At 50.3% G+C, this 17,077-nt stretch overlaps 1 protein-coding gene across 4 annotated transcripts in view; it reads right to left on the minus strand.

The window, feature by feature from the left end:
- Positions 1–3,822: 3,822 nt before the first annotated feature.
- The window catches only part of SMPD4 (sphingomyelin phosphodiesterase 4), a 28,190-nt gene continuing 14,935 nt past the window's right edge, over positions 3,823–17,077 (minus strand). For 3 of the 4 annotated variants that reach the window (XM_066365419.1, XM_066365417.1, XM_066365420.1), the window contains 11 exons: positions 15,536–15,607; positions 12,006–12,092; positions 9,252–9,397; positions 8,170–8,260; positions 7,788–7,888; positions 7,100–7,263; positions 6,411–6,616; positions 5,826–6,059; positions 5,441–5,572; positions 5,123–5,251; positions 3,823–4,996 (listed from right to left, as the gene is read on the minus strand). In XM_066365419.1, coding sequence (XP_066221516.1) covers positions 4,667–4,996; positions 5,123–5,251; positions 5,441–5,572; positions 5,826–6,059; positions 6,411–6,616; positions 7,100–7,263; positions 7,788–7,888; positions 8,170–8,260; positions 9,252–9,397; positions 12,006–12,092; positions 15,536–15,607 — 1,692 coding nt within the window. In that variant the 3' untranslated portion in view covers positions 3,823–4,666. The remainder of the gene's footprint in view (positions 4,997–5,122; positions 5,252–5,440; positions 5,573–5,825; positions 6,060–6,410; positions 6,617–7,099; positions 7,264–7,787; positions 7,889–8,169; positions 8,261–9,251; positions 9,398–12,005; positions 12,093–15,535; positions 15,608–17,077) is intronic. The other variant, XM_066365418.1, reaches the window with a different exon arrangement.

The following is a 17,077-nucleotide window of genomic DNA, read 5'->3' on the forward strand; positions in this document are numbered from 1 at the left end:
CCTGAGTGACCCTTTCTGTCGAGGTAAGTGCAACGTGACTTAAAGGGAATCCTCTGGCCCCACCAGGCGGTGGCGCGGTGGGTAGAGCTTGGGACTGGGACTCGGAGGACCCAGGTCGCCGGCTTGAGCGCGGGTTCACCAGCTTGAGCGTGGAAACGTAAACATGACCCCATGGTCGCTGGCTGGAGCAAAGGGTCACTCACTCTCCTGTGGCCGGGAACACCGCCCCTCCCTCATCAAGGCACATGTAAGAAAGCAATCAATGAACTAAGGTGCCGCAATAAAGAACTTATGCTTCTCATCTCTCTCCCTTCCTCTCTGTCTGTCCCTCTCTGATTCTGTCATAAAAAAAAGAAAGAAAGAAAGAAAGAAAGAAAGAAAGAAAGAAAGAAAGAAAGAAAGAAAAAGAAAGAAGAAAGAAAGGGAGGGAGGGAGGGAGGGAGGGAGGGAGGAAGGGAGGAAGGAAGGAAGGAAGGAATCCTCTGTCTTGTCAGAGAATCGTCTCCTTTACAGAAGGCCTTAATTTTGTTCACTTGCTGTTTTAATAGTTCCTTTTTGAATAAATGATTCGATTATAGGTTCAAAAATCAAAAGATAATGCTTTCACTTTCAATAACTGCAGAACCCCCTCGCATTATGAAATGTGGACAAAATATATGGGACAGCTGTCTAAGGCACTGGAGGACAAAAGCAGGCAGAAACTAGAGGAGAGGCAGTTCTTAAAAGAAGAGCTGCTTTCCCCCTGAGGGCTCTCTCTACTCAGCCAGACCTCAAGAAGCTACAGGCTTACTGGCTCCAGGAGGCAAAGGATAGAGTTTGGGATGAGCTACTGCATCTGATAATTTAGAGTAATGCTAGGTACTTTGGAGTCTCAGTGGGTGAGAAGCTGGAAGCTATGACTCCCTTCCAATAGGTGTCTGGACTGAATTGCACAGGTGCAGGTAAAATTCCAGGATCCGGACCTGGCCAGTTTGCTAGGTGGTAGAGTATCAGCCCAGAGTGTGGATTTCCTGGGATCTATTTCAGTCAGGGCATACAGGAGAAGCAACCACCTGCTTCTCCACCCCTCCTCCTCTCTCTTCTCTCTCTCTCTTCCCCTCCTAAAGCCATGACTCCACTGGAGTGAGTTGGCCCAGGGCGCTGAGGATGGCTCAGTAGCCTTCATCTCAGGCACTAAGAGCTCAGTAGCTGAACAATGGAGCAATGCCCCAGATGGGCAGAGCATCGCCACCCCCTAGTGGGCTTGCCAGATGGATCCCTGGATCCTGGTCAGGGCACATGCGGGAGTATGTCTCTCTGCCTCTCCTCCTCTCACTGAATTAAAAAAAAAAAAAAAAAAAAAAAGCCTGACCAGGCAATGGCGCAGTGGATAGAGCGTCGGACTGGGATGCAGAGGACCCAGGTTTGCGACCTGGAGGTCGTCAGCTTGAGCGTGGGCTCATCTGGTTTGAGTAAAAAAGCTCACCAGCTTGAGCCAAGGTCGCTGGCTCGAGCAAGGGGTTACTCCGTCTGCTGTAGCCCCACGGTCAAGGCACATATGAGAAAGCAATCAATTAACAACTAAGGTGTTGCAACGAAAAACTAATGATTGATGCTTCTCATCTCTCCGTTCCTGTCTGTCCCTGTCTATCCCTCTCTCTGATCCTCTGTCTCTGTAAAAAAAAAAAAAAAAAAAAAAGAGAGAGAAAGAAAGAAAGAAAAAAATGATTTCAGGATCCCAAGGAAAGACAGCTGGAAACTGAGATTAATTTGCTATCAACTCCAGGAAAGACTTGGTAAACAACTCAGTTTTCCATTTAAACCCTATAAGGACCCTGCCTTGGGAATAAAGACTATGTTCTAGAAATAAAGTATTTGGACCAAGACCGCAGGCAAAATCAAAACATATCTGTCCAGCCTCCACAAAGTCAGTGATCTTCTCCTAAAGGAAAACAACAAACTCAAATTCTTCAGAGAATTATAACAGAACCCAGAATTTCTGACACATTATCCGCAATGTCTGATATACAATAAAAATACCAAACATGCAAAGAAATAGATAAATGTGATTGAGTCAAGAGAAAAATTCAGATTGTCAACAGAAACAGATCCACAAATAATTCTACACAATAGAAAAGTGCTTTACAATAAAAAGGTACAGAAAAAATGACACAAATATAAAAAATTATAGGAACAGTGTGTGTATATACATATATATATATATTATCTAATTTTTTAGAAAGAATTTGATTTGAGACAGAAACATCAATCTATTTCCATATGTTCTCTGATGGGGGATCAAACTGGCAATGTTTTGCATATCGGGATGACTGAGCTATCTGGCCACGACTTGTTTGTGTGTGTATGTACACACACACATTTTTTTCCTTGACAGAGACATAGGGATAGAGACAGGGAGAGAGATGAGAAGCATCAATTCTTCATTACATCTTAGTTGTTCATTGATTGCTTTCTCATATGTGTCTTGACAGGGGGCTACTGCAGAGGGAGTGACCCCTTGCTCAAGCCAGCAACCTTGGGCTCAAGCCAGTGACCATGGGGTCATCATGTCTATGATCCCACACTCAAGCCAGCGACCCTGCACTCAAGCTGGTGAGCCCATGATCAACCTGGCAACCTTGGGGTTTCAAACCTGGGCCCTCTATGTCCCAGTCTAATGCTCTATTAACTGCACTATCGCCTGGTCAGGCTCATATCTCTTGACTAATGAGTCTGATAACAAAACCCAGTAATCTGCCAACACTGAAATTGTGGACATTTAACACTCAGGCCAGGCCAGAGCACTACTGGTGAGAAACTCATGTGGGACCAAGTGCACAGTCCAGTTCCCAGCTGCATGTTACCCTCTGAGCTTCCAGAAGTCATAGAAGTACGACACACATGCCAAGATCACCAGTGTTTTCATATATAAGCCAACTGATCTGCTGAGGAACAGAGGGCAAAACTCTCACAGCTTAGACCTAACGTGGCAGCTGTGCTAGCTGAGGCCCACTCAAGCCATATCCCAAACCTCTAGGGGCCCATTATCCCCATCGCAGCCACTTATGTCTACATCTGTCTGTTGCTGCTTTAAGTGAATCTACTGACCACTAGGTTAGGAATGACATGACAGCCAGTGGGCTGAACCCAGGCACTGCAAGACTTGGGGTTAAGAATAGGTTTTTTAGCCCTGGCCAGTTGGCTCAATGGTAGAGCATTGACCCAGCATGTGGAAGTCCTGGGTTCGATTTCTAGCCAGGCACATAGAAAGGCCCATCTGCTTCTCCACCCTTTCCCCTCTCCTTTCTCTCTCTTCCCCTCCTGCAGCCAAGGCTCCATTGGAGCAAAGTTGGCCTGGGCACTGAAGATGGCTTCATGGCCTCTGTCTCAGGCACTAGAATGGCTCCAGTAGCAACAGAACAAAGCCCTAGGTGGGCGGAGCATCACCTCCTAGTGGGCTTACTGGGTGAATCCCAGTTGGGCGCATGCGGGAATCTGTCTTTCTGCCTCCCTGCTTCTCACTTCAGAAAAAAAAAAAAAAAGTTTCTTCAGATCCATAGTCAGTTACAAACCTGTTAGGATTTTTGGTCATAGGCTGCCAAATGCCACTATTCTAAATCTACATCAAAATACAAAGCTTAACTTTTAGTTTCAAAACTTATGGGAAAAAAAGTGCACATAGCCACAACTACCAAAAACAAAGGCTTGGTTTAAATCACAGTTCAAAGTTGTTTTCTCTGGTGCATCATCTGTACAATGAAAGATGAAACCCTATGGGGATTTTTGACAGTGAACACGTAACTATTGTGTGATTTGAATATTTAAGTGGTATCAAAAGGTTACTGTCTTTGCACACTTGATTTTATTGAAGGTACAAACAATGCTTTTGATCATCTTTGGTTGTAGACCAGAAGTTGGCAAGATGGACCCAGCAGTCCTGCCATGTCCCCTATGCCTATAGGGGACGAGAGCCTGTCCTACAGGACAAGGTAGTGACAAGGCCACTACTGAGCAACAAGCTTGCTGACTTGGGACCCCAAGGAAGTTGGGGTGAAGCACTGTCCCATTGAGCACCTGTGCTCCTACAGAATCTTTTCTCCTCAAAAGCAGAAATGTGTGGCCCAGACTTCAAATCACTGGAAGAATGTGAAGAATGACCATTGCTTTGCCAAGTGTGGTGGCAAAATTTAGTTTTAAAATTAGGAATCAAGAGAAGCATCATTTAATTTTCTCAGGAATCTTTTTTAGGGTCTTTGATTATTCCCTGGAGCAAGAGGCTGAGCTGCTGCTGTCCTGGTATCACCCATAGGAGAACCATGCCACACTGCAACCTCAAGGACAGAGAGGGCAGAGTCCAAGGACTCTCCCAGGGAAGCAATGACCCCTTGGCTTCACATGGCTAAATCCTGAAACAGTTAAAAAAGAAAAAAGCCATCTACAGAGAGGTCTCCGACAGGGAAGAAGGAAGGGCCCTGGGCCGTCCCTACCCCACGCTGCTCACAGATCCCCTTGATGCTCCCTTCCCAGCCCAGCCTGGACTGCACCCTTCTCTTTCAGGTTCTCTTCTGAATGGCTCAGAGGCATCAAGAAAATGTCCCCTAGAGGCCTAAAGGTGATTGGGCTCATGTTTAGAGATGGGCCCCCAAGTTCATGAGAGGGACCATGTAGGGACAGTAGCTGGCTGTGGTCAGAGCTGGTGCAGCTTGCCCTGCTCCGTCAGCAGTGTCATGGCCGCAGCATAGAGGAAGTAGCCCAGCACAAGGAGCAGGGCACAGGGCAGGGGCCCAATGCAGAACAGAGAGGCCACAAAGAAGGCCAGCAGCAGCGACAGCAATGTCCGGTAGCTGCCCAGGAAACGCAGGCTGAGCCTGGGGCCCCGGGCACGGCTGGCCGTGCGCCCCTGTGCCACAGGGCTCAGCAGGTGTCTGTTAGCCAGTCCAGGCTCCATGAGGTGGTATCTACAGAAGCTGCCAAGGAAGTCAGCCCGAGAACACAGGGCTACCATCTGGCCTGCAAACTAGAGCACAGAGGCACAGGACAGTGGGCAGCAGGCAGGGGCCACACTTTCCACCCAGCCTCTCCCCAAGGATTAAGGATGAAAGGGACACCGACATGAGGATGAGGCCCTCCTACCCACACTCACCTTGTGGTTAATGGTGGAGGACAGACGGAAGAGCAAGCGGACCAGGCTGGCGATCTCATAGCTCCGAATGGGCTGTAGCTCTGAGTCCCCCTGGTATTCAATGTCAAACCTGCGAAGCCCGTTGATGATCTAGAAGCAGCAGCAGAGGTGAGCCCCAGGTGAAACCTGGACCACAGGAGCAGTCCAGGACATACACCATTGCAAAAACCTCAGCGGAGTCTTCTCTGCTTACGGGGGATAGGGCAAGCCTGCAGGGCTCCCAGCTGGGCTACCTGGGGAGCTCTAGAGAGCCAGGCCCCTCTGGGACAAGCGCCTTACCTGGTACCGGCCCAAGGGTGTGAGGATGAGTCCGTCCTCACCCACGATGCAGTCTGGGAGCTGCTTCTTCCCATTCTCATCCTGAGTTGTCCCCAAGGCAAGTGTGAGCTGGGTGAGCTGGGCCTCACTGAGCTGTCAGAAAGAAACTACCTGTGTTCAGTTTCCAGGTGAAGGAAGGAAACTTGTTTTCAAACTACTGGGCCTCTGATAGTGACAACAATGGGGCCCAGACATAATATTGTTGGCACAGGCCTGCATCTCCCACATGAGCCCAGGAGGATGGCAGAACCCATGCTGGGTCCTGGACCGTGGCTGGTCTTGGACGGAACAGTGGTGTGAAGGCCATGGGACCAAATCTGGGGAAGGGCCAGCCCCCAGCTCCTACTCTGAACATCTGGCACAGGTACTCCAGGGCCTTCTCCAGGTACTCGTCTGTCTTGCGAACGCTGTCTTGCCCCATGTCATCCAGGTCGTTGGCTGGGTAGGAGCTGTTTGTGTCTGAGAGGCAAAAGCCCAGCCACGACAGAAAGGGGTGACCACTTGTGCTCTCCCCGTATTGGTCAGAGATGGACTTGGCCGTCTGCTTGGCCTGCGTGATGAGCTGAGCCAGGCGCAGGACCTGCAGGGAAGACGGGAGGTCAGCCAGCTCTGGTGGCCCATCTGGCCACCAAGAGACCAGCAGGTGGTCCTGGGGAAGCCTGCCAAGAGCCAGGAGGGGTGCCTTCCACATGATAAAGATTTTAAAAAACTAAGATACATATTCTAAATGTGGAAAATTCCCAACAAACACTGCCTCTACTATCAGAAAAAAATTAGACTTCACTGAACAAAAAAGGGGAGGAGGAGTAATAGCATCTACTCAACACCTAATCTTCCTCCTTTTTTCCCCCCTAAATGAATGCACCCTTCCCAACTCACTGTCCCAGGGTTCAGGATGGCCTCGTGACAGGCGGAGCCCAGAGTCACTCACCAGCGTCCGGACCTCTGGTCCAAACATCGGGGTGTACTTGCAGTCCTGGCCTTCTAGGCTGTAGACATGGCTCTTCACCTTGAAGGCAGTATCAGTGACAGCTGGCGGCCAAGATGACAGGAAGCTGCCAGTGAATGTGGGAGCCGTGAAGAGTCGGTGCTGGCGGTGGGGGATAACAAGTTCAGGCTCTAGGAAAAGCTGCTCGCCTAAAAGACAGGACACAAGTCTGGCTTTTGCTTCCAAGGACACAGGCTCCCAAAGTACCTCCTGAGGTTTCCGAACAGCAGTGACCATACAGTGATGGGGCCCAGGACCTGACGCTCCCAGAGCCCCTCCCAGTGTCCACAGGAAGGCTGACACTCGCCAAGAGGGAGCACAAGAAGCTAACGCACAAGAAGCTAACACCCAAGAAAGCTAAGACAAAAGCAGGACAGGGACAAAGACTGTCACAAGTCACCAAGGAGACAGCTCAGGGATCTGCTTCCCCTCCTCCCTCCTGCCAGGCACACCAGACCCTCGCCTACAGAGCTACGGGGAAGACGGGGTTCAAACAGGCTGACCTTCACCCTGCCACTGGGCAGCAGGAGTCTCCACACAGCCCTTTGCCAGTCCCCCCCCCAGCCCATGAGGCACACACAGGGCATGTGGCTTCCTCTCTAAGTGCTGCTTCCCACTGGCTAAGGGCTTACCTTTTTGGATCATCTCAGCCAGGTTGGGCTGGGCAAAGACTTTGGCCACTCGAAACACCATAAGTGCGTTCTTGGGGCTGACCAGGTCAGTGCGCAGTGCCCGGCTCAGGAAGCCCACAAATAGCTTGGTGTACATCAGCAGGTTCTCCTGTACAAAGGGTGCCCTGGGGACCAGGAAGCGAGTCAAGGGCCAGACCTGCCACAGGAAGCAAGGCCACATGGCTCCTTGACGCCCTCCCAGCTGTGATCTCATGGAGGTATAAAGAATGATAGCTGAGGGAGTCTGGGGGTGGCAGGACAGAGACCTGCAAGACCTAGGCCCCCTGAGGACAATGGATCCTCCCCAGAATGAGGCCCTTTTCAAGAGGATCAGGCTCCACAGGAGGAGAGGATCAGAGGAGCTGATGGAGCTTGCGGCAGCTGGGAGATGTCAGGGAGGTGTGGTAGCTGCTATGGAACAGTTAGTGAGGAAGGGTTAGGTAGGTCTGGAGGTGAATGCAAACACACATTTGAGGGAGACAATAATGGCAAGGGGACAGAGGGGAAGAGGGTGATCTGCTATTTCTATAGGAAACCAATCCCAGGGCTCAGGCAAGGGCAGCCTGTACTCCCACTCTGTACGACCTCTAAGAGCCCCAGTAGGCCCCTGAAATAGCTCCCCTGAGTGAGGACAGAGTGCCAGGCTCACCATCTCTCTGACACACAGCGGGTCTGGCCATCACTGCTCTGAAACTGCTTCTCAGGTGCATACCTCCAGGGCTGCAGGTAGCTCAACCACATCTCCAGGACCTGGTGAGACATTGTGTACCCAAGTGGGCTGTGGGGGCCAGGCTCTGGGCCAGATCCTTGGGCCATCAGCCCAGGAGGTAGCTCATGGGAGCAGGGGCACACTTTTAGCTGCAGGGCTTCACTCTGCTGAGGTGTGCAGGGGTGCCACCAGGTTTTGGCTTCTTGTACTCCCTTGGGAGGGCACAGGACTCAGTGCACCCCTTGGATGTTTAACTTTCTCAATATCCCTTCAGAAGTGGGCCAAGTACAGGTCAGTGAGGCATGACAGGACTGATACTCACAGCTCTGAATGATGCATCCAGGGGCCAGTGGCCAAAGCAGTGCTGAAGGAAGAGGTAGAGCTTCTGCTGGACAAACCTTGGGATGGCAGCCCTACAGGAGAGGAATTGGGTAACTTTACGAGTGAGTCCATCAGCTCTCATTTTAAGAGCTGGCTCTGTCAGGGTGGGGGCGAGGGAGGAGAAGGGGAAAGGATGCTGAGTACCTGCTGCAGGTATGACTTCTTTTTTTTTTTTTTTTTTTGAGCGAAAGAAAGACACACACAGGAAAGGAGAAATGAGAAGTATCAACTTGTAGTTGTATCATTTTAGTTGTTCACTGATTACATCTCATATGAGCATTGACCAGGGTCTCCAGGTGAGCCAGTGACCCCATGCTCAAGCCAGCAACCAGGAAATCATATCAATGATCCTACACTCAAGCTGGCGAGCCTGCGCTCAAGCCGGAGACCTCGGAGTTTCAAACCTGGGACCTCAGTGTCCCAGGTCAATGCTCTATCTACTGCACCACCACTGGTCAGTTGAGACTTCCTATTTTTAGCCCCATTCTTGAGGAAGAAAGCATGGTTCAAAGCGGTTAGGGAACATCAGAGCACACATATGGCCAATCCACTGTGGCTCCTATACAGTTATCAGCTTGGCTCACTGCCCTAGCTCTTTCCCTGCCTGGGTGGGGGTGGGCAGAGTGTCTCCTGTGACAACTGAGCCACTCTGCTTGGAAGGTGTTCCTAGCCCATTGGCTTTTTTACCTGTTACTCAGAAGGGACAAGAGGGAGAATGACAGTGCCTTTCCTGGCCAGCTGGCTCTTTACCCTGAGGAGGGCAGGCCTAGAGGGAAAGGCCAGGGCAGCCAGAGAAGCATCTGGATGCCCCCCTCCACCTTCTGGGGCCAGGGTGGAGTAAGGAGACAGAGCTAGGAGAGGACAAAGGGATTTCCCACCTGCCCCACCCTGAAGAGGCCTAACATGCCTGTGCCCAGCCAGCCCACACACCCTGGGGAAAGGTCACTGTGGGTACCATGTGTGTGGAGGACAAGGAAGCAGGGCTGCCAAAGCACCGTAGCCTTGCACAGAGCCCATACCCACCGTTTGAATTCCTCCAGTGGGCTGGTGGCATGGGAGTGGGCGGAGGGAGACACCTGCTCGGGCTTCAGGCTATTGGAAAAGGCGTGCAGATGCTTGAGCAGCAGGCGCACCACCAGCACGTGCTCCTCGGTAGGCATGAATGACTCCTAAGGTTGAGAGGGGCATAGTGTCAGGATCTAGGTCTTTCTGAGCTAGAGCCCCCAAGTCTAACCACATCCCACCAGGGCTCATCTCTCAGCTCTCCCCACAGGATGCATGGGTCAGGCTGGAAGTGGAACCACCTGGGGCTCTACTTAAGTTTGCAACCAGCTGATGACCCTGGCACCACAGGGTATGAGACCGGTTAAAAGTGGTAAAGCAGTACAGTGTGCCCTGGGATAGTTGCTAAAACACACAAGTTGGCCAAGTGCTTCCTGACACACTTCAAACCCCTTTCTTGAACCTTCCATGAGTGATTTTCCATTGCTAACCATCCAGGTCATCAGGAGTCCTCAGGAGCAGGGGGCAGGCTATCATCCCAACCTGGATCTGGACTCAGGGCATCCCCCTGCCTCCCAGGTGTGTGCAGACAGCTGGCTATGGCCCACAGCTTCCCCTTGCCAGGTGAACCACTCCCCAGTTCCTCTTCCTGCCACAACATCACCCTTCTATCTGCTCCCCTTCCTGGACATAGCCCTCCCTCCACTGCTAATGCACATGTGGTCAGCACCACCCCAAAGACAAGAACACCCTCAATCTCATGAGCCTGATTTTGATTCAGAGTCCTTGTAGGATCTTTGAGAGCCATACCCAAGAGAAAAGGCTGTCTGCCAGCTATTCAGGGATGGAGTGCAGAATGGAGCCCCCTGAATGGCAGAGGACACAGAAAAAGGCAGAACCCACTGCCCCCACCTGCTACGTTGTCTGTCCAGACTGACATGCTTCTCTCCCCACACTCACCCCCAGCCCTCTAGGGCCTCAACAAACTCGTTGGAAGAGCTCTGGGCAGCCTCATCCCAAACCAGACCAGTGATGAGGCTGGTGCAGGCTACACCTCCTTGCAACCTTGGGACACAGACCTCTCATGGGCTGAGGAAGCCAGCTTGCTGGGTTCTGCCCACAGCACTGTCCATGCAGCTCTGTTATGGAAAGGCCTATACAGACCCAGGTTACATGCCCCACAGGTCACTACATCTAGGGATGGTATTGTGGTACAGAAGGTAACTTCCTTCTGCCTATCTGCATTTTTAAGTTTTTATGCAATTAATTTGCATTGTTCTGAAGAAAAAACATGGGCTATTTTAATAATAACAAAATAATAAAAGGCTTCAATGCCAGGCCATAACTCCCTCTTGAGAGCCCTCCCCCTTTCTCACTCCTGGCCCCTCACCCTTATCTGGGATCCCCTGCCCCATTTCGATCCATCCTTCCTGGTATTTCTGGAGAGCCAGGCTCCTTGCCAAAGGACCCCAGCAATCACACTGTAACCCTCCTCAGCTATCTTCCCTCTTGGTTTGTCAAGCCAATCTTTTCTTCCAACTCCATATCCTCCTGAGCCAAAGCTCCACAGAAATCTCTGGCTACAACTGCAGGTGGCCTCCTCTACCTTTTAAGGACACTTTTCCAAAGCCCATTCCAAGGTTCTTGGCCCTCCTTCTGTGGAGTGAACGCAGGCAGATGTTTCTCCAGGAATTCTGCTCTTAGCGAAGTGAAACCCTCCTTGACAGAGGCCGCAGTGGCATTCACTTCTGTGCGCAACTAGCCCATTTTGAACCTTCTGGAACCTTTTCCCCCTTCACTGCAGCTGCTGCTGCTTATCAGCAAACCCCAATAAGTGCTGCACGCTGACCATCCCATCCCAGCAAAGCAAGATTTTTCACCTTGTGTTTACATTCAATGTTGTTTGCTTCCACGGAGGGTGACTGGACAGGCCCTAGCGGTAAGTATGGCTCCAGATATACCATTCAGCTGTTTCTGTTCAGACTTCTGGACTCATCTTGTAAGTCAGTGAACTATGAGACTCTGTTAGCCCTGAAATAACCTACAGGGCTAAACTCTACTGTGTTGACCTCAAATGTGTTACACTGTTCATCTCTGCCTAAGCAGACCACAATCTCCATGAGGTTACAGTTCACTCTTGTCCTCCTTTGCTGGAATCCATGAGTCCACAAGAGGCTGGGCTTGTAGAAAGTCAAGCCCTGAGTTGCCCAGGGACTGGCAGCATCTCTAGCCTGGACAGCCAAGCCCAAAGTTTTCCTGCTTCTCTGCCTCACACATAGGCTCATATCAGCAGAACTATATATACCACCCACAAGCCCCTGGGCCTCCATGTTCTCAGTCATTTCCCCGAGTACCAGGCTTGCTCTACAGGGTGAGTCAGACTACAGCAAGGGCAGAAATATTTTGCTCCCTTGAACCAGGGCCAAGCACGGAGCCCCCATAATACCCAAGAACTTGTGACACCTCAGCTGGCTTAAGGTTTGGCCACGCATCTCTGATGACCGCCTCAATAGCCAATAGGGATCATGTGTCTCAATCCCTGCCACATGACCATACATCCCAAACCCTGGCTAGGCTGCAAACCTGAAGGCTGTGCCAGACAGAAGGACCGGGCCACCCCCAGACCCCCAAGGCCTCACTCTGTGTACACAGGTCTCTGTATCACCCCCAGCAGGCTCCCAGCCATGTCCTTGCTTTACCACTGCACTGAAATGAGCTCTGTGGTTTACACCACAGGGCAGGGGTGAAACGGAACAGATCAAGAGCAGCCAGTACTTGGTAGGCGTGCAGGGCCTGGAGGCTGGGTTGGGCAGGGCTGTGAAGGGCGCTGGAGACACTGAGTCGGTAGTGCAGAACCTCCAGCTGAGACAACAAAACACAGAAGCCAGACAGGGTGGAGGAAGAGGGGGGAAGGGGAGAGTGGGGAAAGAAAGGAGAAAGTGAGAGCCCAGAAATGAGGAAAAAAACAAAACAAAACAAAAAACAAAAGTACATCAGTGACAATTCTAATAATCATGGTCCAGCAACTTCAGGCCAGTGAGACCACCCCTCTCAGCAACCCAGACTGAGCCCCTCTCGGCGGCACCTGCCAAGCAGAGGGATAGACAGATCCTCTAGATCAGCGGTTCTCAACCTGTGGGTTGCGACCCCGGTAGGGGTCGAACAACCAAAACACAGGGGTCACCTAAAGCCATCGGAAAATGCATATTTACCATACAATACATTTTTAAATAAAATATATATTTCCGATGGCTTTAGGCGACCCCTGTGTTTTAGTCGTTCAACCCCCGCTGGGGTCGCGACCCACAGGTTGAGAACCGCTGCTCTAGATCGTGTCCTTCAACCGCTGGTCCAGGTCTATAGTCTTCATACAACATCAGGGTGGTTAAATCTTTTGCAGACCAGCACAAAACTTCTGGTGGACCAATACTGGTCCATGAACCAGCAGTTGAAAAACACTGTTCTAGATCACTGGGAGGCCCCTTCATGTCACTGGGGCCCGAAGACCACTCCAGCTCCCTGAGGTCAGCCTGATTCACTTTCCTTCCAGAGGTCCCGCTCTCCCCTGACCCTGATAGCCCAGTACATGCATGCTGTAGCCCACTAGGAGCCTAGATGCCTTGCTGGAACACACTGCCAACAACCAAGGCCTTGAAGGTCTAAGGCTCAGGAAAGAAACTTTTCAGGAGCCAGTTCTAGATAAAGGCCTCTCTGCCAAGAAAACAAAAATACATAATTTGCTGCACTTCCCTGGGTTGTCCCAAGGAGAAATTTACCAGGGCAATTCCTATGTGTCTAAGATCCAGTCTGTGCTCTGTTCTGATGGGGGCTGGTTCCCAAAGACAGCAGCACAGAGGTTGAGCACAGGCTCAGCCCACCAGGCTCCACCAAACACCCTCCACATTCAACATTCTGGAAATGGTTCAAGGAGGCACAAATACTTCTCGGCTCTAATCCTGGAAAGACCAGCCTCTATGTCACAGGGACCCTCCAGATACACAGAGCCTTTCTTAAGTTCCAGTGGCAAGAATCTGGCTATGGTCACACACTTTCAGAGGCAGCTGGAACCTGGAGCCTGGGACACTGGGAAAAACGTCTGAGCTGACATGCTGTCTGGCCCCACCCTTGGACCTTTTGCCCTACCTCCCTGCAGCGTCAAAACCAGCTCAAGCAAGCCTCCACCAGCCAAGCACAGCCAGAGCCAGTCCCAGCACACACTCTGCCTTGTGAGGGCCATGCCTCCTGCCCGAGCAGCATGCTCCACACAGGAGTTCAGAATGCATGCGTCAGACTCCCAGGAGACAGGCATAGCCAGAAACACGCGGAGCAGGGTTGGGAGGAGCACAACAAGGAGGTGGTGGCCATTCACAACCTTCCTCTGGGCCAGACCTTGGGTTCAGTAGCAGCTCCCAGTGAAGAATCAGGGCAGTTTTCCTGTTGGGTTCCTGTCCTGGCCTGTGGGGATACAGGGCAGCCTTACACCAGCCTACAGGGCTATGGTTATCCTTACTGCTCTTCCAGAAGCTCCACTCAGCAAGCTGGGTAGAGCGGAAGCCAGGCCTCCAGGGAGCGAGCACGTACTCTGCACCCAGACCAGCCATAGATGACTGGGGGACTTCCAGGAGCTAGGCTTCCACCTTCCCTAAAACCAGGATTTATGAGGATTTCTATATGGTGAGATGCAGCGTAGGCCTGGATAAAAGATAAGGGGCCTCAGATGAAGCAGACCTCCTCAGCTGTCTTTTCCAGCATCCTACACACCTAGTTTTTTCAGGTTTTGTTTTTCTGCCTCAGTAAGAGGCAAAGGGAAGAACTTCTCTGGGAGCCTGGTGGGGACGATTGCTCTCCCCTCACTGGCAGCCATTCTGAGCAGCTCTCACCCACCCTGTGGTCTGGCCAAGAGGAAGCAAATGTATAGAGAAGGGGAAGGTCCCCATGCCTCATTAGGGACAGGCTACTGCCCCTTCCCTGTATAGACTGAGAATCCTCACAGGTGACAGACAACCCAGAAAGGCCTTTCTGCCTCACATATCTGCTAAAAATTAAAGCAGACATGCTTCTACTGGCTCAGAAGACAGAATGAGCAGACAAGGAAGGCAATGCAGCGAAGTGTCCTCTGACTCTGCAATACTAAGCCACATGCACAGGGGCTGAGCGAGCTTCCCAGGACCCCACGGGGAAGCCTGGTCCCCTGACCACCGTGCACCAGCCAGGAGCATGCAGACAGTCTGCTCTAGAAGCAGAAAGGGCAGTGCAAGAGCTTTGTGATGTTGAGAGGCCCAGCCCAGAATCGAGTCCCCTGTTCTCGTCCTCCTCTTGTGTGACACCAAAGGAAGAGATTTGGGGCGCCCTGCACTTTAAAAGAGCAGTGGTGGGATGGCTGCACCCCAACCCTCCACATGGCAGAACACTAAGGCCACAGAACCGGTTGCAGAGACTCTGCAGCAGATGCAAAACCCCCATTTCTCCCCCGAATCAGAGTGAAAGTTACAGACTGCCATTTTTCAATTAAAAAACAACAACAAAGCACAGATCCTTAATTCTTAAGGAAGCTTATGAGAATTTTGTCTGGCAGTGTCAAAAGTAAAATTTAAGAAGAAAACTGGTACAGAGAAGCCATGTACTGCAGTCTCACAGAGCATGAACCTAAGTCCATCTTACTAACTGAACAGGACTGTTCTGCTCCGACGAGTGCAGCAGGCTATGGGCCCCATAGAGAGCAACCCCAGGAGGGTACAGGGTCTTGGCCACCTCCACACCTCTCCTCTATACACAAGTACGCTGCCTAGTAAAAGAAGCAGGAAAGGCGAGGAGGAGGAAAAAATAGGCCAGGCCAAATGCAGGAGGGCATCAGACCCTACCCACCACAAAGCCTGCCGATGCCCTGGACATGGTGGAGAAGCAGGGTGGTCGGAGGCTGCAGGACGCCCCCCTCAGCAGGAAAGCAGGAGGTGCTGTGACGGTAGAGAGAACAGACCCAGACACGACACCCAGTAGCATCAGCAGCTGTCCTACCCCTAGAGCCCAAGCACCACCACCTCATCTGTTTCTGCTGCCAGAAAGGGAACTCTGAAAGTAGCTCGGGAGGACCCCAGAGAGGATAGGCTTCCAGCCCTCAGGGTGCAAGTCCACCACAGAACAAAGCCCACCTGCTGCTCAGCACCTCAGTAAGGGGTTGTGGGGGGTTTCTGTTTCCCACCATCCAGCCCATGCCAACTAACTGACATCAAGGATAAGAAGTAGCAAGTAAACCAGGCATACCAGGACCAGAGCAGGAGATGGAAAGAAAAACTGCAGCAACATACCTTGGCATGAGGGGACTGCATTTTTTGATACATCTCCAAGGAATAATAATGAAGCCACATTTCAACAAAAACCTGCAAAACAGCATCAGCTGGTCAAATGAAGTAACAAGAATTAATGGGGGAAAGGACAGTCTTTTCAGCGAACGCAGCTGGGAAAATAGGATATCCATACACAAATGAAGTAAGTTGGACCCTTACTTCACACGATAAAAAAATAACTGAAAATGGATCAAAGATCTAAATGTAAAAGCTAAAGCTATACAACTCTTAGAAGAAAGCATAGGGAGAAACCTCCGTGACTTTGAATTTGGTGATGATTTCTTAGACATGCCTTAGGCAACAAAGGAAAAACAGACAAACTGGACTTCATGAAAGTAAAAAACTTTTGTGCATCAAGAGATACTACTGACAGAGTAAAAAAGCAACCCACAGAATGAGAGAAAATATTTGCAATACATATATCTGACAAGATTAATACCCAGAATGTATAGAGTGACTAAAACTCAACAACAAAAAAAAACCCAGTTGAAAAATGGGCAAAGGATTTAAAAAAGACATTTCTCCAGACAGACAAACAGCCAACAGGACATGAAAAGATGCTCAATACCAATAATCATCAGGGCAACACAAATCAAAATCACAATGAGATACCACCTCATTCACGAGGAAAGCTATAATCAAAACACAGGAAATAATGAGCATTGGAGGACGTGGAACAACTGGAAGCCTTGCGCGCTGTTGGGAATGTAAAATGGTATAGCCACTGTAGAAAACAGTATGGTTGTTTCTCAAAAAATTAAACCAAGTTACCATAGAGTCCAGAAATTCTACTTCATATACCTAAATAAATTAAGAGCAGGGTCTCGAAGAGATATTTGCACATCCATGTTCACAGCAGCATTATTCACAATTGCCGAGATGCAAGCAAATAAAGTGTCCATCGACAGATGAATGGATAAACAAAATATGGTACTTACATACAGTGGACTATTATTAAGTCTTAAAAAGGAAACTCTGACACATGCCACAACATGAATGAAACTTGAAGACTCACTATGCTAAGTGAAGTCAGTTAGTCATTCAAGTACCATATGATTCTGCTTGTATAGGCACTGAGAGTAGGTCAAACTCATAAAAATAAAGCAGCACAGGGGTTGCTGGGGGTTGCCAGGGGTTGGGGGAAGATGGAGAAATGAGGAATTACTGTTTAATGGTACAGAGTTTCAGTTTTACAAGAAAAGAAAGTTCTAGATCAATTATAACAATGTAAATATACTTAACACCACTACATGACACTTGAACATGGTAAAAATGGTAAATTTTCTGTTATGTGTATGTTACCATAATTCAGAATTTATTTTTTTTTAAAGCACTAATGTTTCAGTTCAGGAAACAATCCTCCACATCCTAAAAGCCCATGTCTTGGTCACCTAACCTCCTCACAGGCCCGCAGAGCCCAGGGCCCCTCAATAAGCAGGGAAGATGATTCCAGCTGTCCCACCTCCCAGTGCTGCTGTGACAATAACATGGAAGTCTCTAAAA

The sequence above is a fragment of the Saccopteryx leptura genome, chromosome 2 (assembly GCF_036850995.1).
Source record: "Saccopteryx leptura isolate mSacLep1 chromosome 2, mSacLep1_pri_phased_curated, whole genome shotgun sequence".
NCBI classification, from domain to species: Eukaryota; Metazoa; Chordata; class Mammalia; order Chiroptera; family Emballonuridae; genus Saccopteryx; species Saccopteryx leptura.